A 22,223-nucleotide genomic window follows, 5' to 3' on the forward strand; every position below is an offset into this window, starting at 1 on the left:
AGAGAGACCACTTGCCTACTACATGTTACATCATCATAAGTAACACGTCCTAATAGGATTAAAAGTTCAAACGGTTCACATATTTACAATACACTATGACATTATGTATACAATGGGGAGTGTAGTATGTTAATAAATGGTATCATGATCTCTCTGCATGCCTGCAACATGCTCTGAATGATACATCATCATAAACAAGATGTAACAGCTAGTACATTATATAGCTACTATAGATCTGTGTCATTAGCCATAGATCATTCATTAAGAGTCTGCATACTAGACAGCATTAGGAGGAAAATATCCCGTATTACAGGAAATTGGATTTCATGGTCTAAGAGTTTCATGATTTGGACTGCAGTATAGTATATATAGTAAGGCAGTTGACCTTGTGGTCGTTTGGAATGAAAATCAAGTCTCAATTACATCAAAAAATGTAACAAGCTTATAGTCTGTGTCTCAATATAAAGCAGAAATAGACATCACAATTTAAATATTTTAACCAGTTAATCACAAATAATACAGTTAGCAAGTCTTTGTGAGTCGATTTCTTTAAAAAATGAGTTCACAAAAATCACAGACTTGTGGATTTTGCTGAACTAAAATCAAACACACAGGGCTAGAGTATATAATGCACTTTGTCTTACACTAACTGTACATGCATATATATGGGGGGCATAAACTGACCCTCATATAATACGACAAGAGAGGAAGGAGGGAGGGATGTGGGCGGAAGTGATGAAGGTTGATGAACCGATGTAACTGGAACTGACGATTGAGTAGAAGATAACAAAGACTGCACATGAAAAGAAGAAATTGAAGAGAGAGCAGAAGGAGGAGGAGAATATGATATTACAGAGTGAGGGGGAACAAGTGTGGATTGGGAGGAAGGTAGAGATGACTGGAGTGATGACTGAACGGAGGAGGGCTGGGAAGGAAGAGAGTGAGACTGTGAAAGAGTAAGAGGAGATTTCGAACTCAGAGGAGAACGAAAAGTAGCCGGTTGGGATTTCTCTAGAAGCTTCTCTTCGCTATCGATCATGTCTTGAACATATTGCAAGGCTTTCAGGGTATCCACCACATTCATGCTACCAACGGATGATAGTAAAGAGTCTATGGGGGTCTGGTTTAATGGAGTGTCTTGAAAGGACTCTTGGTTTGGAGGAGGAAGGTTCTCATTATTGATGGGTAGAGGTAAGCCTGGGCTTAAAGACTTGCTGCATTTGTTAGACTGTAAGGGCCGGAGAAAGAGAGAGAGGTGGAAGGGAGAGAGAGAGAGAGAAAGCATTAAAAATAGAGGTGGGAAAGATTAAGCAAGTACAAAAATAGAATTAAAATAATACACTATAAAGACCTAAGACTCACTAAATATTCCATGAGCTCTTTGTGCTGGCCAGTGGAAAAGGGATAGTGAGTGTAGTCTAAGAACAAAGTCCACGATGTAAACCTACAAGAATGTCAATTGATTAATGATTAGAGACAAGAAATTATGGGCTATATATACATGTATAGTCTAAATGTATGTTTTAACATGTCAGGGTTTTCCTAAGTGAGCTATGCTTCATGAGATGACAAGCACTACAATGGTAGATAGCTTTTGGAGCAACTTTAAAAATTCATAAAAAATCTAATTTTGATCAGAATCAGCTCAAAGTTTTTACACTTAAGAACATGTACATGTATCAGTAAAAATTATAAAAATGGAAAATTCTCTAATTTTCATTTGCGGCAAAATTTCACCAACAACTCTGTACTATAATACAGGGTCATTGGCCTAATTTTTAGAAACTTTAAAAAATCATAAAAAATCTGAATTTGATTGGAATCAGCTCAAACTCTCTACACAACATAAAAACATGTACATGCATCAGAAAAAAATTATAAAAATGAAGAATTCTCTCATAGCAATTTTTGACGAAATACCCTAAACACCCTGTACTATAGTACAGGGCGTTTTGTCAAAATTTGGAGCTACTTTAATCCATAAAAAATCTATATACTGACAACATTCTGAGCACTATGCCAGAGGAAACCCTGCAACTTATACTCTCATCATATTCTCCACACCTTTCTTTCTCAGTGATAGGAGATCCATCAAGTACATCCAGTTGAGGAGACCAGTAGAGAATGAAACAACGACAAGCAAAATCAAAACTAGAAAAGGAGAGAGAGAGAGAGATCACATATAAAGATAAACAACTAGGAAGTAGCATTTTTAATAAAGTGAGAGCTCAAAAAACCATTCAAACTCTCCCTGAGATACGTTGCAGTGAAAATGTCATTCCTGGCCATTTCTGCTACATTCTGTGTATGTGATGTACATGTACATGTGTATGGACACAGTTTGACACAAAACTCACTTTTTAACTGATGCATCAATAGTTGATGCATTACCCATCACAGACAACTGCTCCAATGACTTAAGACACTGAAGAGCAACAAACTACACCCGAGTATATAAGAACAGCATAAGCAATGAGTGACACTACCGTATACCATGAAATTTATGCGACAAAAAATTTTCGAGAATCCTGCATTTCTAAAATTTCACAAAATAAAATTTTTACAAATAGCTCGAAAACTGCACCACGTGGCAATGGAGCTACAAAATTCCACGATTTTAATTTATGCGGCCGGAGAAAAAAATCACAAAATTCGCAAATTTTTTTTGTCACATAAATTTCATGGTAAGTGGTATATATGAGGGGTAGCTGACAGAGGATAAAGAACATTACTTACTTCATTAAGATCAACTATCCCATTCTCAGCCAGTGTCAATGTGTGTAATGACAAAGAAGGGAGAGATACACGTGTTCTATAAAAAGAGTGTTTGTAATTTTAGAGGGGTAAAATTTTTGCAGTTTTTGGAGCATGCACATAATGGTTTAAAACATAGATATTTTACTCTAATATCTACATTGTATGTTTAAATGCCTGGTTTTGATATGGTAAATGACAGTTGATACAGCAGATTTCACCCTCCAAAATTACCAGCTGTAGTATGGTATAGGTACACGCATACATGTACATGTACTTGTTGAAAGAGTATAGGAATAATAACATCAATAAACTCACTTAGCAAGTGATTTTAACCCATTGCCATGGAGAAGCAAAGTCTAACATAAAATAATAATAATACTTTATAGATATTAATAATAACTATTGATACTCACCTTTAGTGAGGTAAGGTTAGTTAACACGGGTAGTTTTTTGATGCTAAAAAAATAAAATAACTTATAGCTATTGCATGAGTAATGAATGATACACGTACAAGTTATCAGAAAGATCAATATGAGTGAGAGAAGTACAGGAATTTAAGACATTAGCATCCTGTGAAATGAAAGAAAGATGAAGAGAAAGGGGGGAGGGGGAGGGGAGAGGGAGGGAGAGGGAAAGAGAACCTTAATGCTGTTTCCAGCTAAACAAAGCCACTGAAGCGATACAAGACCATGGAAACCTAAAAAAAGTATTATTATTGTTTATTAAAACAAACAAGATTAATTTTATTGTTTTTAATAATATATTATTTTATTTTAATTTTTTATTTAATTTATTTTTAAAGAACAAAGACATAATAATTATGAAAGTCTGTTACTAGTAAAAAATAAGACAAAAAATAAGACACACATTCAAATGTTGGCTCAAAATTTGCAAGTTTTTAATGCTCAATCCTTGTATTGGCTCAAACTTTCTGCACAGCTAGTATTTGCAATAAAAAATATCTTTTTTTTCTAAATTAAATACCGTGCATAACTCAATCAAAAATCAATAACAAATTAAAACCTTTTAAGGAAATATATTAAATCATGACTAACTCACCATGCAAATTGACAATGCTATTATTCTGAAAATTGATCATTACTATTTTACGAGGGACTCCACTGACATCAAAGAGTCTATTCCGCCTACACAATAGCTACAAGAAGCAAGGAAATTACAGCAAAATAATGAATTGATTTTTGTCGCCCCCAGGAGGAAATTTCTAGCAATATTAGACCCCATGCTAAAATCTTAATCTAATACCCCCCAAGCTTTTTAAAAATATGGCTACACCAATCTTAAAAAATGCGCACATGGGCAATAAAATTATTAATCAGTTAATAACAAAAATAATGACAAAAATAATGATAGTAATTTTAGTAATGATAATAATAATTATCATTATTAATAATTTTTTCAATTAATTTTTATTGTCACCTGAATCAGTTTATCAAACGATTCGACTCCCTCAAGGGACGACAATTGATTATCATCTAGTATCAGTTTAAGTACGTGGTCCCTTTTCTGGTTTCCACTTGTATAACGTGAAATAGACTTAAGACCCTTGTCTGAAGAAATATTGATTATTTTAAAAATACATGCAGGAGGCCATTTTTAATATCTTACTAGATAAATCTAAAATTTCTTGTTTCTTTTTAGCCATTACTAGCTCCTTTTTCGACTGAATTTTTCCTTGACTTCTTGTAAAAGTCCAAAAAAGTTTACAATCCAATTGGTGTCCAAGTGTAAAACCACACCCACTAATCAAGTAATGATATGAATATTATTATCTCCGGGGGCGCTCCAAATTTTTTTTAAATCCAGCCATTTGTACTGCGCATGCGCAGATGCTCCGTTTCTGATTTCATTTTCAATTTCAAAATCAAAAATTAATTATGAAAATGGAGACCCTAGACACCCAATATCATTTTTTGCCTGAAGGTTGTGTTTTAAAGATCCAGCTCGTGGATAGCATTGGTACAGAGAGAGATAATTAATTTGTTGATTGATAGATCATAATTTTATTAATTATTGTTTTTAAATTGATTTTTTTACTAATATTTTATTGTTGTGTAATTTCTGATTTTAAGTGATTGAGTCAACAAGTACTACAAAGACCGCCAAAGCCCGGTAAGCTAGCAACGTCATATGACGCAATCATTAATAACTTCGCATAAGTAGCCCCGCCCAACTCATAAACGGCAATATGGCTGGTCTTCCAAAGCTGGAGAACTTCATAGATGGTCAGTTTCTAGCTACAGGCAGCTACATAAAGAGCTATGACCCGTCCACTGGAGAACATTATCTTAATATACCAGACAGCGGAGCCGAGGAGGTACAGAAAGCTGTAGAAGCAGCAAGGAAAGCTTTCATAACGTAAGAACAATAGTGCATTTATGATTTCGAGTAGCTTGTAAAGTGTTAATTGTAATAATTGAAGTACTAATCAGGACTGTGAAAGCACTCTTTAGGTAGCATAGTAGCAAGAATAGACACTCTCTCTTGATAATAATAATAATTTAATAGTATTAGAACTAGATTTATGTGATATTTCATGCTTTGTACATTGTTGTTAAGTTATTTGTATCTGCACAATTATTATTATGAAGTGATAAAAGCCTCTAAGTATGATTAGCCTTATTAGGCTTAGATTTTGCAATAGTATTTTGATAATTCTGCCTTATGTATGTAACTAGAAGTTTCCATGGTCGAAAAGTTTTCCCAAATAGCCAGAAAAAGTCTTTTTGTGGGTTTTATTTCTGCAAATGCTCATCATGACTTGATCGACCAGCAAAAGGGATGAATTTTCTCAAAATTAGCAATAAACTCTCGGCCATGAAAATTCATAGCTCTAGAGTTAAAGTTAGAGATATTTAATTTCAGCTGGTCAAAGACTCCTGGTAAAGAAAGAGCTCGCTTGATGAATGCAATAGCTGATGTTGTTGAATCAAGATTGGATGAATTCGCAGAAGCAGAGTCAAGAGACCAAGGAAAGCCAGTCTGGCTCGCCAAAGCAGTCGACATACCACGTGTATGTTACAATATGAGAGCATTTGCAAGCGGAATCATGCATCAAACTGGAATGTAAGTTATAATATTTATAATTGCAATTACTAATTATTACAATTATAGTTCACTAGCTATGCCTGAGGTTGATTGTACTAATTACACTTGTCAGCGGCCTGTGGGTGTGGCAGGGTTAATATCACCTTGGAATCTCCCTCTTTATTTATTGACGTTTAAGCTAGCTCCAGCACTGGCAGCCGGCTGTACTGTTGTATGCAAACCAAGCGAAATGACGTCTATGACTGCTTATATGCTTGCTAAAGTCATGAATGAAGTTGGTGTGTATTATATAATACTGGGAAATTCCCCCCCCCTCTCTCTCTCTCTCTCTCTCTCTCTCTCTCCTTTCTTTCTATTAAGTTTGTTTTCAAAAGTTCATTTGCACTTTAAAGTGTTTATTTAAATGCGTGTCTTTTTTATCTTAACTTTATTATCTCCTCAGGCCTCCCAGCTGGTGTCTGTAATATTGTATTTGGTACTGGGCCTAAAGCTGGTGAAGCTATTGTCACTAATCCTAATGTTCCTGTCATTTCATTTACTGGTAGCACTGCAGTGGGGAAGAGGATACAAGCACTCACTGCACCTTACGTCAAGAAACTCTCTCTTGAAGTAAATATTATAATCCTTATAATAAATAAGCAAGCTTAATAATTTGTGCTTTACAAAATACCATAAAAGTGGGATATTTTAAGGTGACTTTAATTTTACAATAACAGAAAAAAGTAACATTAAAAACCAGTAAATTTTTGTTAGTCGTATTAATTTATAGTAGCTAGCTCACGTGTAAACCGTAAAACTAAAAACATGTAAAATTTAAAAATTAAATAATAAAGGCAGTAAAATATTCCACTTCTACAGTATGCTCTATTATTACCATGTATTTGTCTCCCTCCTTATAGCTGGGTGGTAAGAATGCTGGTATTGTTTTTGCTGACGTTGACCTTGAGAAGTGTCTTCCTGTGATGATGCGCTCGAGTTTCATCAACCAAGGAGAAGTCTGTCTGACCACTTCGCGCATATTTGTACAAGAACCAATATTTGATGAGTTTGTGAAGAGATTCGTCGAGAAAGCAAAGTGAGGAGAAAAAGAGGAATAATGATTATTCTTATTTCTTTTTTAGGAGCATTAAAGTTGGCGATCCTACAGATTCTAATAACATGTTGGGGGCGCTAATAAGCAAAGAACATTTAGCAAAAGTAAAATATGAAACTAATGTACCCAAACACTGGGACTTGTAATGTACACTGTACAATATTGGAATTTGAATTAATGCAATTGTTATGTATCATGTATGCATTTATGTACATGTACATGCAAGAGTTCATAATTATTATAGTAGGGTATATGTTACAGGTACAATCTTACATTGATCTGGCTAAAGCTGAAGGATGTACTATTAACACTGGACTGGAGCCACTAGACCTACCAGAAAAGAACAAAAATGTAACGAGTAGTTGTGAACCATTTTCCTATGCATATTCCTTCACACGTACAGGGCTACTTCTTACGTCCCACTGTCATCACCAACGTCCCTGATACGAGCAGACTCATGACTGAAGAGATATTTGGTCCAGTCGTTTGCATTGTCCCTTTCAAAACTGAAGAAGAGGTGATTACATTATTATACGCACATATATAGCACTTCCAATTAATGCCCAATTGTCACCGCCAGGTAATAGAGAGAGCCAATTCTGTAGATTACGGGCTCTGTGCTTCAATTTGGACTGAAAACGTTCGTACGACACATCGTGTTGCTCCACAACTACAAGTATATTCACTTTAAAATAAATGACACATACAATGGAACCTCTTAATAATGAAACTTTTTTAAACAAAAACCTCTATTCATTGAAATATATTTAATGCACCAACTTCATTCCCTAACAATTAAAATAAAACTTCTCTTTAATAAAAACTTCCATGTAATGAGAAAAAATTGCCGTCTCAAAAAAGTTTCTTTATTCAGAAGTTCCACTGTACATCCATTGATTGATATGTCTTATTGACTCTGCTCCATAGGTTGGTACAGTGTGGGTTAATTGTTGGATGGTTCGTCACTTGTGTCTTCCGTTTGGAGGCTGCAAGTTCTCTGGCGTAGGGAGAGAGGGAGTGAAGGAGTCTATGGACCTCTACACTGACACTACCACCATTTGTGTGAAATACGAATAATGAAATGGAACTTAAACTTTTTGTCATTATCATTATTATTGCTTTACATATTATCTTCTGTTTTAAACTTATAAAAATCCAGTTTGGGTATTAAATCATGTACTCTAGTGTTGCCAAAATTTTGCTAGCTACAAATTTTTAAGATCAAGTACAATAAAATTTTAATCTTTAAAAATTTTATTCTTTTTCAGCCATGGCAAGTCAAGGTGCATTTACAAAGCTACAAACACAATGCTAAAGGCTTAGCCGAATATTTTCAGAGTAGATGGCTGGTTTTCAGTCAACATTCCTAAAAGCCAAAATTGTATACCTTAAGCCTACTATTTTTAGCGTCTACTAAATTTAGCTATATTAGCGAGAGCTTTAAACCGCTAAATTAAATAGACGCCAAAATAATTATTATTCATTACAATGGTTATTATTTATAGTTAATTTGGTTAAAAACGCTAAAATTAGTAACGCTAAACATGACTTTTGCTGATTTCGCTAAAATTATTAGACGCAAATAATAGTAGGCTTAAGGTAGTTGAATTGACATTTTAATGCTGCTTATTAGGCTTCGAAGCTGCATTGGACTATAGCTGTCTCTATAACATTTTATTATAATGAATAAATAACAATTATTATTATTACACTATTAAATAATAATTAATGATAATATAATAGTATCATTGATGTTGTTTTATGACAGCTACACAAAATATTAAGACATTTCTCTGTTAGCAATAAATAAATAATAATTAATAATAATAATAATAAGAATACATTGACAGTACTCTTGATATAATAATAATAATAATAATAATAATAATAATAATAATGCATTTCCATTGGTAATGAGAGCAGTGATCTCAGAATAGATCACGATGAGGCACATGACTAACAGGAGAGATCACATGACTAACAGGAGAGGTCACATGATGCGACACTTTCCGTCCTTCGACTTGTAGTTCTCAAGAAAGTCAAGTTGCCTCTTATTTATTGCTCCCCTTCTTTTGCTAAGAAAGAAAAAGAGGAAAGAAGTGAAAAAGGTACAGCATTATACAGAATCTATACATGTAAGTTAAAAAATAATTTAAATGGAATGCCACGTAGCATTTGAATACTTTCCAATAAAAATAATTGATTATTAACACATGCTTGGTAATATACATATCGCATTTTAAAAGCATTATAAAGTATTGAGAAACTTACTTTCTAATGAAATCCACTGCTTCGTGATACTTCATTCCTTTCTCAATGAGAGCAATGGCTACTAAAACTGGAGCTCTATAGACAGAATAGTAATTATTTAAATGGTACGTTTTATTACAATCTTGTTACCTTCCCAGTCCAGCTACACAGTGAACAGCTAGTGAGCAGTTTGGTGACTTCTCAAAAGTGTCTTTTACTATTACTAGCCACTGCCTTATGATGTCTTCCGGAGGAGAACCACCATCATCAAACTGGAGATCCTGAGAGAGAGAGAGGGAGAGAGAGAGAGGGGGGGGGAGAGGGGGAGAGGGGGAGAGGGGGGAGAGAGAGAGAGAGAGAGAGAGAATTCACAATAATCTACACACTTGCAGCAACTAGATTACATGTGCATGTACAATGTTGTATGTGGGGTAATTTCACAGCCACTTTTTGGAAAAAACAATGGGCTATACATGTACATGTATATACATGTAGTTTGTGCTTTTTTCAAGATTTTGCTAGTTTTTAAAGTGTTCATAACTTCAAAATTTGAGCTCAGAATCAGCTCAAACTTTCTACACAGCATAAGTACATCAATATGTATCAGAAAATGTAATAAAAATTTGGGGTGATTTCTGAGCCATTTTTCAGAAAAAACCATGGGCTATAGTCCATGCTTTTTTTTTCAAGATTTTGCTAGTTTTTAAAAAGTGCTCATAACATCAGAACTTGAGCTCAAAAGAATCCACATAAATACATGTACATGTATACTTACAATGACATCAATTCCCTTTGCCTTCAGTGGTTCGCTGCTATAAGATGGTTCACAGCATCTCACAACAATCTTTGCCTGGTTCTTCTCCAATTCCTACAATTGATAATACAATAATAATAATAATAATAATAATAATAATAATAATAATGATAATAATAATAATAATAATAGGCTTGTTTATTTAGCATCCCCATCCCATTAATTTTAGTCGAGTTTTGTGTACAATACCAATAATAATAACATTACACAGGAAAAAAATACTACATAAATAATCATACATATACATGTACATGTGTAAATTAATACAGGAAACATGCATATACATTACATGTACAGTGTACATTTAAGCATATCAATTGCGGGATTTTAGCTAGTCATTTGATATTAATTCTAATTTGCAACTCACTAATATTAACAGTTACAAACCAATATTACATCTACATCTACATCTACATGTACAATTGTAGTCCTAATACCTAATGTATATATACTTACATTTATAAAGTTTGGCAAGGTGGCTGAAGTCGGATTATTTATAATCAGAAACTTTTGCTGTTTGTACTCGATCAAAGACGGAGCACCTAAAATATAAAAGAGGGCGGAGCTAATGTAACAGAACAAGCACATAACCAATCACTTACCGGCTGTGAAGCTACGGTGGGGCTTTCCGCTGACGTGATTACTGGCAGCCATTTTACAAAAATAATGACAAAAATAATAAAGAAAAAAAAGAAGAAGCAACGGAAAGTATAAACGTAAAAGAGAAAAGGAGTTAAAGAGGGGGGTCTTTGCTAAAATTAAAAATTTAACAACAATAATAATAATTAATAATAATAATAATATCGATAATAATTATTAATGGTGATTTGAAAATCTGGTTGAAAAAAGAAACGAGAGAGAGAGAGGGGGGGAGGAGGAGCGAATTCGTGCAGAAGAAGAAGCTGATTAATATTATTAGCAAGTATTTGTTCCTTTTCGTTGACAAAATTAACAAAAAAAGAACATAAAATTGACACTAAATTCGTGAAGTCGACGAGATAATAGGCAATAAATAAATAATGATGACAAATAATAAAACTAAATTCCCATAACAGGATCAACAAAATAATAATAATAATTAATTACCTCGAAGACTTAATTGACTTCTAATGAATAATAATAATAATAAGTGACTCAAAAGAAATATTAAAGCAATCGGTCGCTATGGCAATCGATCGCTATGGTGATGGCTACGAGGGGGCGTGGCCAAAATTAGACCAGCGAGAGAGAGAGAAACAGGAGAGATGCAGAGGAGGGAATGCGTATGTACGTACTCTTCACTTTGGTAACAGGACAACGGTTAGCGGCTGTGTTCCGGTAGGTTTAGTAAACGTGCTGAGCTCTGCACCAGTCTCCACAGCTAGCCTTCACAAACTCCATAAACGTTTGACCAAATCTGCAGTAAGTCTGAGAGAGAGAGAGAAAGAGGAAATAGAGAGGATTACAATCATAATCTGCAAGTTAAACTAAGCGTGCTACATGTACATGTATGGAATAACATGTATTTACTGTAGCTTAAAAACTAAGGGAGAGAGAGGGAGAGGGAAAGAGAGAGAGAGAGAGAGAGAGAGAGAGAGAGAGAGTTCACGTAGCGTGAGTGAAAACCATAAAGAAAGAGGATGAGGTTATAGTCAAGAAAGGAAATAGTACATAAATGTTACAATAGAAAGAGAAATAGAGAGACAATGAGATAATAACACTGCCCAGGGCAGGCAGGATGTCTACTTTGGCTCACGACTAACATACACACATTAAACGTACATGTAACACATAATCCATAATGTAACTGGAGGAGGGAAAGGGGGAGTCCAGCCTTATAAGGATGAATGATAATAGCAACCATACCTACAATACTGCTTCCATTATTAAATAAACAGGTACATGATAGTCATCAGTTAATGACAAAGAGACACACTAGCCATAAAAATAATTATTCTCATCGGCAGCAAAGGCAGGCAATAATTAGTTGTTACAATAAATGATTAATAAATGAGACACATAGACATAACTCTTGAGGAAATGTGTGAACATAACTATGTGTGTATATTGGAGTGGCATGTAGCCCATATCATAAAATAGCATTGATATAATTGGCACCAAGACACTGCTAAGACATTGCCCATAGTCAATAGACAGTTAGACATGTACAGGGTATGTATCTTATTAAGAATAACAAGGACACATTTAAAGCTTAGATGACACGTTTAAAGCGTATTGAGATGAAAGATTACTGAAATAGTAGATGCCATACATCAAGCTAGGATACATGATATCAGTATCATATTCAAGAAAATGTAAATATGAGCCACATAATGTGTAAACACTAATACATTATGCATCAAATATGATACAACAAAACCACAAAACTACATTGTAAAACACTCGCATCTACAGTACATGTATGAGCTATGAACATACCTTTAGTCTCTCCCTCTCTCCCTAAACCACAAAATTGAAAGTATTACATTACAAGTATGCATGTACATACTGTCCCCTAATTAGCTCTTCCCTCTCTCTTTATTACATGTACAACACCACCAGGACAGAGAGACACGTACGTGTACACACATGGACCTGATGGCTAAAGCAGTACGCATTATGTTTTGACGATGAAAATAAACACAAAACATTGGACGATAATAATAATGACAACATTATTATTTACAATACAGCCCGACGGAGAGAAACATGCGAGGACCAGCAACAAACAATAACTGTTGAGATGTGTACCGTCAAACTTAGTCTCGGCAAAATTAAGGGCATGCATGTACATGTACATGTACGGGTAATAGTACATGTACATGTATTTTCTGGAAATCGTATGTCAAAAACATAAGAACTTGGATGCATATAATCTTGACATAATCTGGACATAAGTCACAAAGATACATTATCAATTAAATATACTATTGATATAACTCCTCTTCCAGTTTACACCACGATACCATACCTTCCTCCCCCCCCCCTCCAAAATTCCCACCTCTCTCCTCTCGATCTCTCTTTCTCCTCTCTCCCGGGTCACTCACTCCAGTATTTCTGCTCATCAGCGTCAGAACCTCCCCCTCAAAGAGTTAGTCGCGCGTCCAATAGAGAAGAGACAAGATGGAAGACTTTTCAAAAAAGTTTCCCCAGAAGGAGAGTGAGTGTTACCACAGCAAGGCGTCGGGTAAAAAGACCACGCCCACGCGACCTTTCATCCGGGTGCACGTGCTTGAGTTGAGGCTGCGAGCCTAATTGCTAGTAATTGGAAAATGGCCGCCAGTACAGAGGAGGTGACAATCGACTCTATATTTGAGAAGGGGGTGGCTGGATCGAATGTGAAGAGGGTCAATGATCTCATTGTACTTGCTCTACACGCTAGTCTTCTTTCTGAGGGATTTAGTTGTCTGTCAGCAAGTGAACATGTAAATTATGAATTATCCAAAGATAGTAATATTAAACATACCTCAAAGTGTATTTTACTGCATATATGCATAATTATTCTGATGCATAGTTATGCTCTGTGTAAGTTTGAACTGATTTTGATTGCAAATTTTTGGGTGACGAAGTAATAATATTATTTTTTGGTTTATATTTATTGGTGCTTCTTCGCAGAATGCCAATCTGCCAAAATTAATTCCTCGCCAATAAATTATCTTGTATGGTAACAAAATTTGCCAATTTCCAACGGTCTTTCCATTGAGTAACAGTAACTTATAAACATTAAGGCCACTATACACCAGGCAATCTGTGGTTACTTTGATCTTCAGGCAACACTGTTGCCTAGAATAGAAACCTGTTCTATTCTAGGCAACACATTGCTTACAACATCAAAGTAACCACAGATTGCAAGCAATAGAATTGCCTGGTGTATAGTGGCCTTTAGCTCCAAAAAATTCCCAATTCCTATTGTATACCAAATTAATTAAATTCATTTAGTATACAATAGAAATTGGGGATTTTTTGAACTCAGTAAATTTACTGATGCCCAATCCATAGTCTTTGATCTACAGTATGTTTTCATTACTGTTGTCTGTTGCTGTTAGGGTTTTCAATCTGGTGATGTCCGAAGTGAGCCTATAGCTACTCCCACGAACCCATCACTACCTGATGGATGGAATGAATCCAGTGATGCTTATGTGTTGCAGTATAAAGATGATAAGACTAATGTCAAGAGTCTGATTAAGATATTGCCTTTGGGGGATCAACTACTGATTAATACAATAGTGAGTATTAATTACCATTATAGCGGGAAATTTTGGAGGGACCTAAATTTGGCGAATTGCTAAATTTTAGTGATTGGCGAATTTTAATTTGGCAAATTTGTGGCCACGCATAATGGCTTAAAGTGGTGGATTTTATTTCAGCAAATGGCTATCAAAAATTGCAAATTTGCCAAATTTAACTCCCTCCAAAATTTCCCACTATAATGGTAGTTAATTTCATTCTTTCTCTTCATTATTGTTAGTCTTCTGATAAGACTGATGATGTCCACACTATCACTCTTCCCACGTCTGGTTACATAAAAGAGAAACCCGATGAGCCTGTTTCGATAACCAGTTTAAAGAATATCATTCGGTTGTTTTCCGTGCTACACAAGGAGGTCATTGAGAAATTGAAAAAGTGAGGAGAAAGGATAAATGAGGATTTATTATGAAAATATATGATATATTATTATTATAGGAAAGAATCCAAAGAAGCTAAAGATGATAAACAAACTAATCCAAAAAGAGAAGACATTAGAAATCCTTCACTGTTAGTCACTCTTAGTCACCACAAATTATTATAATATTTTTTTTAAATTGTTTTATAGTCTTGAAGATGACAGGAGACAAGGGATACCGGGCTTTAGACCGTAAGAGCTATGGAGATGAGAGAGAAAGAATGTAGCTATAATAATGAAATAAAACTTGACTCAATTTTTTTAAAATTAATCGTAATATAATATTGTTTCTCTAGAGATTTGATGGGAAGTGGTAGACATCCATTCGAAATAGGAAGGGGAGATCTCTCACCATTTGGGTAAGCTATACATGTACATGTACACGAACAAATAATATATTAATATACATTTTTTAATTTTTAAATATTTTAGTGGTCCAGGTGGTGGAATGATAATGGATCCTTTTAGAGGAAGTGGCGGAGCCTTTGGCCCACCCATGGCTGGCTTCCCCCCTCCTAGGTAATCATACCATAATGATCATTGTTGTTATTAGTAGAAGCAGGTTCCATCCGCCAGGTGCTAGGTATGATCCAGTCTCGCCTTTTGGACCACCAAGGTTTCATCCTGGTCGTGGCCCTAGGGGAGGTGGTGGTCTTGGTCTGGGTTTAGACCATAGTCAGTATGGGCACGGGTGAGTTTAATATAATGCTAGATGTTAGTTTGACATTAATAGTATGCCATTTATCTTCTCTCTCTCTCCTTTCTCAGTCCTGATCCTGACCATTTACCTCCTCCTGGATATGATGACATGTTTTCTTAGACTCTCACTCTGTCTCTGTCTGTCTCTCCCTCTCTCTCTGTCTCTGTCTCTGTCTGTCTGTCTGTCTCTGTCTCTGTCTCTCTCTCATTTTTCTGTGCTATATATGTTGTGTTATGTCCAAATTATTGTCTTGCAATTATTATTACTGTCCTCTTATTATTATTATTATCAGGGTTATATTTATTGTGCACAGCTTTGTTCAGCAATTAATACACAGCTTTGTACAGCAATTAATACACACATTAATTCATTACATAAAAGGTATTAGCTGGATATAGGCAATAAAAAAATACAGCAATTTTTGTAAAAGTCAATCACAATCAAAGGAAGTTATAGCACAGTGGCACACTGGATTATTCACTTGGTGTGTTTGAGTGTGAATGTGTCTTTGGTTGTACCATCAGATTTTATGTACTCCAATGTGAGGGAGAGTGGACTAACACTTATCCTGGTATAACCATAATCCTGAGAGAAGAGAGAGAGGGAGAAGAAAAGAGAGAGAAGACAAGAATTGTATAAAGGAGTGTGTGAGAGTGATAAAAATTATCCAACTTACATCAACATCAACAAACCGTATCCAATCTGGTTGCTTATTTCTAGAATAATTTTAGAAAAATAGAATTTAATAGTTTAATATGCTGTGTATGTGTAGAGTATGCATAGTATATACATAATGTGTACACACAAACTGTACAAATGATGCCTTTATTGGTCACTCATTGTTTACTGTATATTTGTAGAGAGTGAATGTCCAGCCATTCCAATGACGACGTGAACTGGAGCAGTTCCATCATCCTGACAGACTTTCTTAGCAACAGGACATGTCCTCTGGTAGGAGTGGTGGTGACCCCAAAATGCTAGATCAACTTTGTATTCCTGAGAAAGAGGAAGGAAGGAAGGAGGGAAAGACATAACAAAAGCTAATTGAGTAAGAATTCATAATTACTAACCAGGAGTAGTGGCTCAATGTTGTCCTGTAGTTCTTTAGAAACTACCAAATCACTGGATGGCAGAAGCCCATAATCACTATCGATGTACATGGGCCTAATACAAACAAAATAACATTTTAAACCATTCATGAATAATTCTGTTTGATGTTAATGATATGAATGAGGTGTCCAAATGCTATGGAGACCGCTACATGGAAGCCATTCAACAGAATACCACAACAAGTGTACATTTGCTTGAGCCTAATTAACCACTTGTAATAACTATGTCCCATGAATATGTTTAAAACAGATAAACACCTCCTATGAGGCATTTATGGAATTTGTAAACCTCGGGCTTCGCTCTCGGTTTCCAAATTCCATAAACACCTCATAGGAGGTGTTTATCCATTATAAAAGTGATTTTAAAAAGTCATTTTTATCATTGTTTTTCATGTTCAATTATTATTGAAGTGAGCCTCAGCGAGCCCCACTAAAACAAGAAAGTGTTTGTCTGTCTGTACGGGAATGATAGGGTTGTCTAACTATTATTAAAGTTAATTAGGTGAATGTAAACATTGTGGGGGCGAGCATGAGCTATTGATTGGCTTCATTGCAATTTCGAGGATGAAATAAAAATATAATAAAATCTAGCTCATAATCAAATGAGAAAGAAAAGAACATTGTTCTCTCTTTGTTTCTGAGATCATTACCTGTGCATATTCAGACCCTGCCCTCTTGGTCAGGGTCCAAACTAAAAAATTTAAAAAATAGCAGAAATAAAAAAATAATAAAACAAAAGAAACAAAAAATTAAAATTAAAAAAAATTTTTAAGTTAAAAAAATGAAAATCAAAAATTAAAAATACTAATAAATAAATAAATAAATTGAAAAAAATAATAAATTTAAAAATTTTTTAATAATTAAAAAAATATAACAAAATAAAAAAATGAAAAAATATAACTAAATAAATAAAAAAATTAATAAATAATAAAATAAAAAATAAATTAAAAATAGGATTTAAAAAAATAATGATTAAAATAATTTTAAAAATAATAAAAAATAAAAAATTAAGTAAATTAATTAATAAAAAAATTAAAAATTAAAATTAATAATAAGTAGATAAACTAAAAATTAATAAAAATAATTGTTATTTATTTATTAAAGTAAAAATAAATTTAAAAAACATATGTAAATAATTTTTTAATTAAAAAAATAAAAATAAAAAGAACGATCATATAATAAATTAAATAAATTAAAAAATAAGAATGAAATTTAAAAATTAAAATTATTATCATTATTGTTATTTAAAAAATAAAGACATAATAAATAATAAAACAAAAATAGAAAAAAAATTAAGGATTAAAAAATCAAAAAATTAAAATCAACAAAATAATAATTTTAAAAAATAATAATAAATTTAAAAAAAATTTTTTAATATAATAAAAGAATAAAAATAATTTTAAAATTATAAAATGAAAAAAATAAAAATTTGAAAATTAAAAAAAAATCAAATTAATAAAATAAAATAAATAAAATTAAAATAAACTAAGAGCTGGATTGATGTAATGTTAGTCAAAAAATGTCAATTGATGGCTCATGCCCACCCCTTCAATTTTTACATTCACCTAGTGGTTATTATAAAGTGTTACCTGTGGCCAGCAAATATGAGCCATGGTGTGACAGATCTATCGACAGAAGACAAGTGATCCTTTAGCCAATTGTACTGAACTGAATTGACAGTGAAATCAATCTCAGTGCTCATCAACACAAAATGGACACTACCAAGTGAAAAATCATACCTATATAATAGTAGAAATAATAAAGATGGGGCAGTAATTATAATATTTAGAATAAAAACTGTACCAGTGTTGTTTGGGGTCTGGGCGTGGCATTTGAAACCTCATCTCATAAGGTACTCCACACTCTCCACCAGAATCAGTACCTTCGTAATAAGAACTAGAAAAATAAAAAATTAAAGTTACAAATTAGTTACATTTAATTACCCAGAGTGTGGGTAGTCTCTTTCGTGATTACCACCACACACCATGTAAGGGACTCGAGATGATATTGGCTGAATGAGATCAAAGAACTCATCCCACTAGAATAACAGAGAGAGAGAGAGAGAGAGGAAAAGATCAAGGCAAAGAGGAAGCAAAAAAGAGAGCATGAAAGGACAGAAAAGAGCAAAAGAGAAATAAAAATAAAATAAAAATACGATAATCTTAATTACCACTCCAGCATATCCAATTGCATAGCTAATGTCTCCAATGTGAAGTACCAGGTCTCTCTCATTCACTTCCTTTGCCATGAGGTTAGTGTTGTTGACAGCTGGAGGCTGTGCATGCACGTAAAGTGGTCGAAGTGTATCATCCACCTGAGCTTGACCCATATCTAAAAATAGAATAATAATAATAATAAAAGAAAAAAATTTTCTTTGAAATTTTTGATGAAATTTTGTCAAAGTTTCTGTACAGGATATTTGACCCTTGGACTTACCTCCAAAAGCAATGAAGGAGATGCTAGCATTAGGTGAAGGGGCAGGAGGCATACGAAATGAGAACACTTGACTCCACTCAGGATCATCACCAAACTGATAGTTATACTCTTGACCAGGTGTTAATCTAGGTACATGCAATAATAATAATAATAATAATAATGGGTATTATAAATATCAATAAATTAATAGGTATCAGAAAGATGCTTTTAGAGTCAAATTTTTGAAAATATCATTAACTGTTGTCCATGTTTTTTTTCTAAAATTGACTTGAAATTGCATCCAGCTCTTTATGGGAAATGTGGAAGTAAAAAGTACAAATAACAAAAGATGCTTAAATTTTGCACATTTTCAAACATCAAATGCCCATCCTCCATTGCTTGTCTATATCATTCCCCCCTCTCTCTCCTTACCCTGACAGTTTAGCAGTATGAAGCATTCCTGGGTCAATATATCCTACAGTAGTAGCTGGAGGCCCACACATGTCCTTGCTAGTGTATTTATTCGAAGTAGCTGCCTGAGTCCTTATATTAGTTGTCGTATTTTGCCAAAACTTGACTTTTGGCTCTTTAGAATCTCTAGTGTTCCATGTCAATCTGAAGGAATAAAGAATTAAGGTGATAATGTAATGGCAGACATACAATAGGGTAGTTGGGTCACTGGTTAGTGCTAGATGAGGCTGGAGTGGCTCATTGGGACTAGAGAATGTGACCTGCTTAGATGTAGCAACAAGAGAAGGAGCATCAAAACCTATAATAAACATAAAGATTTATAAAAAAGTATTGTATTTGACACCCTTTTACACTTCAAGGGTAAAATTATACATGTACTTGCCACTAATACTCAACGTGCTTATATTGCAGGCTGTACTCACCTCCTTTTAGTAATGCAAACATGTAAGGAGTCCTCACATTGACCAGACGAATCTTAAAAGAACCTTTACCAGAAGACATATGAGTGGAAGATTCGTTACAATACTAGAAGAGGGAGAGAAGAACAAAAGATAAATACAACATTTCGAAACCCATACTTGATATTTGACTGGTGCAATTTTAGATGGGTCGATGGACTCCTCTCCATTTGGTGGAGCATACACACCAATCCAGTCAGTATCTGATGGATGAGATACACCATCCCAAGCAACTGTAACCCAATCCCCTGATTTATTCAACTGATTGGGAGTGACAGTGATAACCACACTGGGATCTAGAAATATATTATGTAATAGAGCATCTATGGTGTGACACAGCCACTTTAAATACAGCAAGTCTAGCTGCAAATGGAAAATACTCTCACTACTATGATCTGATCTACTATGCTACAGCTGTACAGTACACGTGTTCCTCTCCCTGTATCTGCCTACCTGTGTTCACAACAGCTTCCTCATACTTGAGAAAGTCAAAAGGACTGAAGTATCGGTGACAAAATCCAACAGAGATTAAGAGAAGTAAGGACAGCCAGCGAATCATTTTTAGATTTGTTTTGACCCACTAATGAATAAATAGTCTAATGAATAATGTTTGGTGATTTTTGCAAGCTAGTCTTTTAAAAAAATAATAATGGTCTTTTTTATAATTTTGATCTCATAATCTTGAAAACATAATCTCAATTTCTGATGATCCTAAATCTTTTGAATGAGTCTTAGCACAAGCAATATTAGTATTACCAGCAGTAGAAGTATTAGGAGCTGTATTATTAGGAGTGGTATGTGGTATCCTTGTTTCAGCTACTTGAGCTTTAGAGCAGTCAATGCATTATATATGCTATATATATGTTGTGTTATGTCCAAATTATCATATAGAGGGAAATTTTGGAGGCGACTAAATTTGGCAAATTTGGCGTTTTGATAGGCATTTGCCAAAATAAATCCCACCAATCACCAAAATTTAGCCCTTCCAAATTTACCCGCTATACGGTATCATCTTCCAATTATTATTACTATTCTCTTATTATTATTATGTTCAGTTATATCAGTTTATTGTGCACAGCTTTCATTAAATATGATAAGAAATACAGCAATTAACACACACACTAACACACACACACATCAGTTCATACACACATGTATAGTCATGTCAAAGTGGCACACTGGATTATTCACTTGGTGTGTTTGAGTGTGAATGTCTCTTTTTGTGTACCATCAGATTTTATGTACTCCAATGTGAGGGAGAGTGGACTAACACTTATCCTGGTATAACCATAATCCTGAGAGAGAAGAGAGAGAGGAGAGAGAGAATGCAAAAATTGTATAGAGGAATGTGGCATAGGTGAAAGTGATAAACTTAATTTGACTTACATCAACATCAACAAACCGTATCCAATCTGGTTGCTTTTCTCTAAAATAATTTTAGAAATAGAGTTTTAATGGTGCGTAGATTTCATATGCTGGTCATACACATGTGTACTACATAGTACATGATGTGTACACACAAACTGTACAAATGATGCCTTTATTGGTCACTCATTGTTTACTGTATATTTCCAGAGAGTGATTGTCCAGCCATTCCAATGACCACATGAACTGGAGCAGTTCCATCATCCTGACAGACTTTCTTAGCAACAGGACATGTCCTCTGGTAGGAGTGGTGGTGACCCCAAAATGCTAGATCAACTTTGTATTCCTGAGAAAGAGGAAGGAAGGAAGGGAAAGACATAACAAAAGCTAATTGAATAAGAATTCATAATTACTAACCAGGAGTAGTGGCTCAATGTTGTCTTGTAGTTCTTTAGAAACTACCAAATCACTAGCTGCCTGAACTCCAGCAGTACTATCAATGTACATTGGCCTAATACAAACAGAATAAGATTTAAAATTATTTTTTATCATTTTATCATTGTTTTTGTTGTTCAGTTATTATTGGAACAAGCCTGACGGAGCTCCACTAAAGCCGGATTTACAATATGAAGCTAGTCCTGATGTTATGTTGACGCAGAAGTTGAATCTGGTTCAACTCCAGTGTGAAGCATGCGTGAAAAGGTCAAATGGCCTACGCTTTGATTAAAAGTTGACGTTACGTTGGCCTAGCGTCATATTGTAAATCCGGCTTAAAGCAAGAAAGCATTTGTCTGTCTGTACGGGAATGATAGGGTCATCTAACTATTATTAAAGGTAACAACATTGAGGGGTTAGTATGAGCTATTGATTGGCTTCATTGAAATTTTGATGATAAAATAAAAATAAAACAAAATCTAGCTCTCAATCTAATAAGAGAGAATAGAACATTTTTCTCTCTTTGTTTGTGAGAAAAGTATGTGAAAAATAAATAAAATAATTTTTTAATATAAAAATAAATGAATAATAACAAAATAAACAATTAAGAACTTTAAAAATAAATTAAGTTTTTAAAAAAGCAAAAAA

At 34.2% G+C, this 22,223-nt stretch overlaps 6 protein-coding genes across 7 annotated transcripts in view; 2 read left to right on the forward strand and 4 right to left on the reverse strand.

Moving 5' to 3' along the window:
* LOC109582883 (centrosomal protein of 97 kDa-like) overlaps positions 1 to 4,514 on the reverse strand; it is a 14,048-nt gene extending 9,534 nt beyond the window's left edge. For both annotated transcript variants that reach the window (XM_019997922.1, XM_019997923.1), the window contains exons 1-12: positions 4,384 to 4,514; positions 4,195 to 4,325; positions 3,817 to 3,913; positions 3,399 to 3,454; positions 3,269 to 3,327; positions 3,171 to 3,213; positions 3,073 to 3,113; positions 2,737 to 2,812; positions 2,358 to 2,440; positions 2,065 to 2,151; positions 1,363 to 1,444; positions 685 to 1,228 (exon numbers count right to left, since the gene is read on the reverse strand). In XM_019997922.1, the coding sequence (XP_019853481.1) occupies positions 685 to 1,228; positions 1,363 to 1,444; positions 2,065 to 2,151; positions 2,358 to 2,440; positions 2,737 to 2,812; positions 3,073 to 3,113; positions 3,171 to 3,213; positions 3,269 to 3,327; positions 3,399 to 3,454; positions 3,817 to 3,913; positions 4,195 to 4,325; positions 4,384 to 4,420 (1,336 nt within the window). In that variant the 5' untranslated portion in view covers positions 4,421 to 4,514. The remainder of the gene's footprint in view (positions 1 to 684; positions 1,229 to 1,362; positions 1,445 to 2,064; positions 2,152 to 2,357; positions 2,441 to 2,736; positions 2,813 to 3,072; positions 3,114 to 3,170; positions 3,214 to 3,268; positions 3,328 to 3,398; positions 3,455 to 3,816; positions 3,914 to 4,194; positions 4,326 to 4,383) is intronic.
* Positions 4,515 to 4,849: 335 nt separating this feature from the next.
* LOC100631913 (aldehyde dehydrogenase family 8 member A1-like) lies at positions 4,850 to 8,095 on the forward strand. Its single transcript, XM_003387421.3, has 11 exons — positions 4,850 to 4,887; positions 4,939 to 5,133; positions 5,641 to 5,841; positions 5,890 to 6,101; positions 6,266 to 6,432; positions 6,723 to 6,898; positions 6,945 to 7,020; positions 7,178 to 7,267; positions 7,320 to 7,433; positions 7,497 to 7,592; positions 7,844 to 8,095. Exons 2-11 carry the CDS (start codon positions 4,964 to 4,966, stop codon positions 7,991 to 7,993), a joined length of 1,452 nt encoding a protein of 483 aa, XP_003387469.1. The 5' UTR covers positions 4,850 to 4,887; positions 4,939 to 4,963; the 3' UTR covers positions 7,994 to 8,095.
* Positions 8,096 to 8,652: 557 nt separating this feature from the next.
* Positions 8,653 to 13,137, reverse strand: LOC100632039 (protein tyrosine phosphatase type IVA 3-like). The gene is made up of 7 exons (XM_003387422.3): positions 13,007 to 13,137; positions 10,583 to 11,387; positions 10,437 to 10,522; positions 9,942 to 10,034; positions 9,317 to 9,447; positions 9,188 to 9,262; positions 8,653 to 8,991 (listed from the first exon to the last, which is right to left on the reverse strand). Exons 2-7 carry the CDS (start codon positions 10,632 to 10,634, stop codon positions 8,907 to 8,909), a joined length of 522 nt encoding a protein of 173 aa, XP_003387470.1. The 5' UTR covers positions 10,635 to 11,387; positions 13,007 to 13,137; the 3' UTR covers positions 8,653 to 8,906.
* Positions 13,138 to 13,201: 64 nt separating this feature from the next.
* Positions 13,202 to 15,648, forward strand: LOC100632165 (proteasome inhibitor PI31 subunit-like). The gene is made up of 9 exons (XM_011406392.2): positions 13,202 to 13,384; positions 14,006 to 14,185; positions 14,428 to 14,582; positions 14,643 to 14,714; positions 14,773 to 14,814; positions 14,919 to 14,981; positions 15,055 to 15,141; positions 15,185 to 15,313; positions 15,391 to 15,648. The coding sequence occupies exons 1-9, from the start codon at positions 13,232 to 13,234 to the stop codon at positions 15,440 to 15,442; spliced, it is 933 nt and encodes a 310-aa protein (XP_011404694.1). The 5' UTR covers positions 13,202 to 13,231; the 3' UTR covers positions 15,443 to 15,648.
* On the reverse strand, positions 15,641 to 20,411 carry LOC100632292 (probable inactive purple acid phosphatase 27). Its single transcript, XM_011406393.2, has 14 exons — positions 20,229 to 20,411; positions 19,896 to 20,071; positions 19,740 to 19,842; positions 19,507 to 19,615; positions 19,279 to 19,461; positions 18,868 to 18,992; positions 18,602 to 18,762; positions 18,375 to 18,469; positions 18,235 to 18,327; positions 18,021 to 18,170; positions 16,393 to 16,486; positions 16,170 to 16,318; positions 15,999 to 16,038; positions 15,641 to 15,907 (listed from the first exon to the last, which is right to left on the reverse strand). The coding sequence occupies exons 1-14, from the start codon at positions 20,332 to 20,334 to the stop codon at positions 15,800 to 15,802; spliced, it is 1,692 nt and encodes a 563-aa protein (XP_011404695.1). The 5' UTR covers positions 20,335 to 20,411; the 3' UTR covers positions 15,641 to 15,799.
* A 428-nt stretch (positions 20,412 to 20,839) lies between these two features.
* Positions 20,840 to 22,223, reverse strand: part of LOC100632416 (probable inactive purple acid phosphatase 27) — a 5,133-nt gene continuing 3,749 nt past the window's right edge. The window contains exons 11-14 of the mRNA XM_003387425.3: positions 21,558 to 21,651; positions 21,338 to 21,486; positions 21,162 to 21,201; positions 20,840 to 21,070 (exon numbers count right to left, since the gene is read on the reverse strand). Of these exons, the coding sequence (XP_003387473.1) occupies positions 20,963 to 21,070; positions 21,162 to 21,201; positions 21,338 to 21,486; positions 21,558 to 21,651 (391 nt within the window). The 3' untranslated portion in view covers positions 20,840 to 20,962. The remainder of the gene's footprint in view (positions 21,071 to 21,161; positions 21,202 to 21,337; positions 21,487 to 21,557; positions 21,652 to 22,223) is intronic.

Source organism: Amphimedon queenslandica, unplaced genomic scaffold (assembly GCF_000090795.2).
Source record: "Amphimedon queenslandica unplaced genomic scaffold, v1.1 AMPQUscaffold_13347, whole genome shotgun sequence".
In the NCBI taxonomy this organism is placed as follows: domain Eukaryota; kingdom Metazoa; phylum Porifera; class Demospongiae; order Haplosclerida; family Niphatidae; genus Amphimedon; species Amphimedon queenslandica.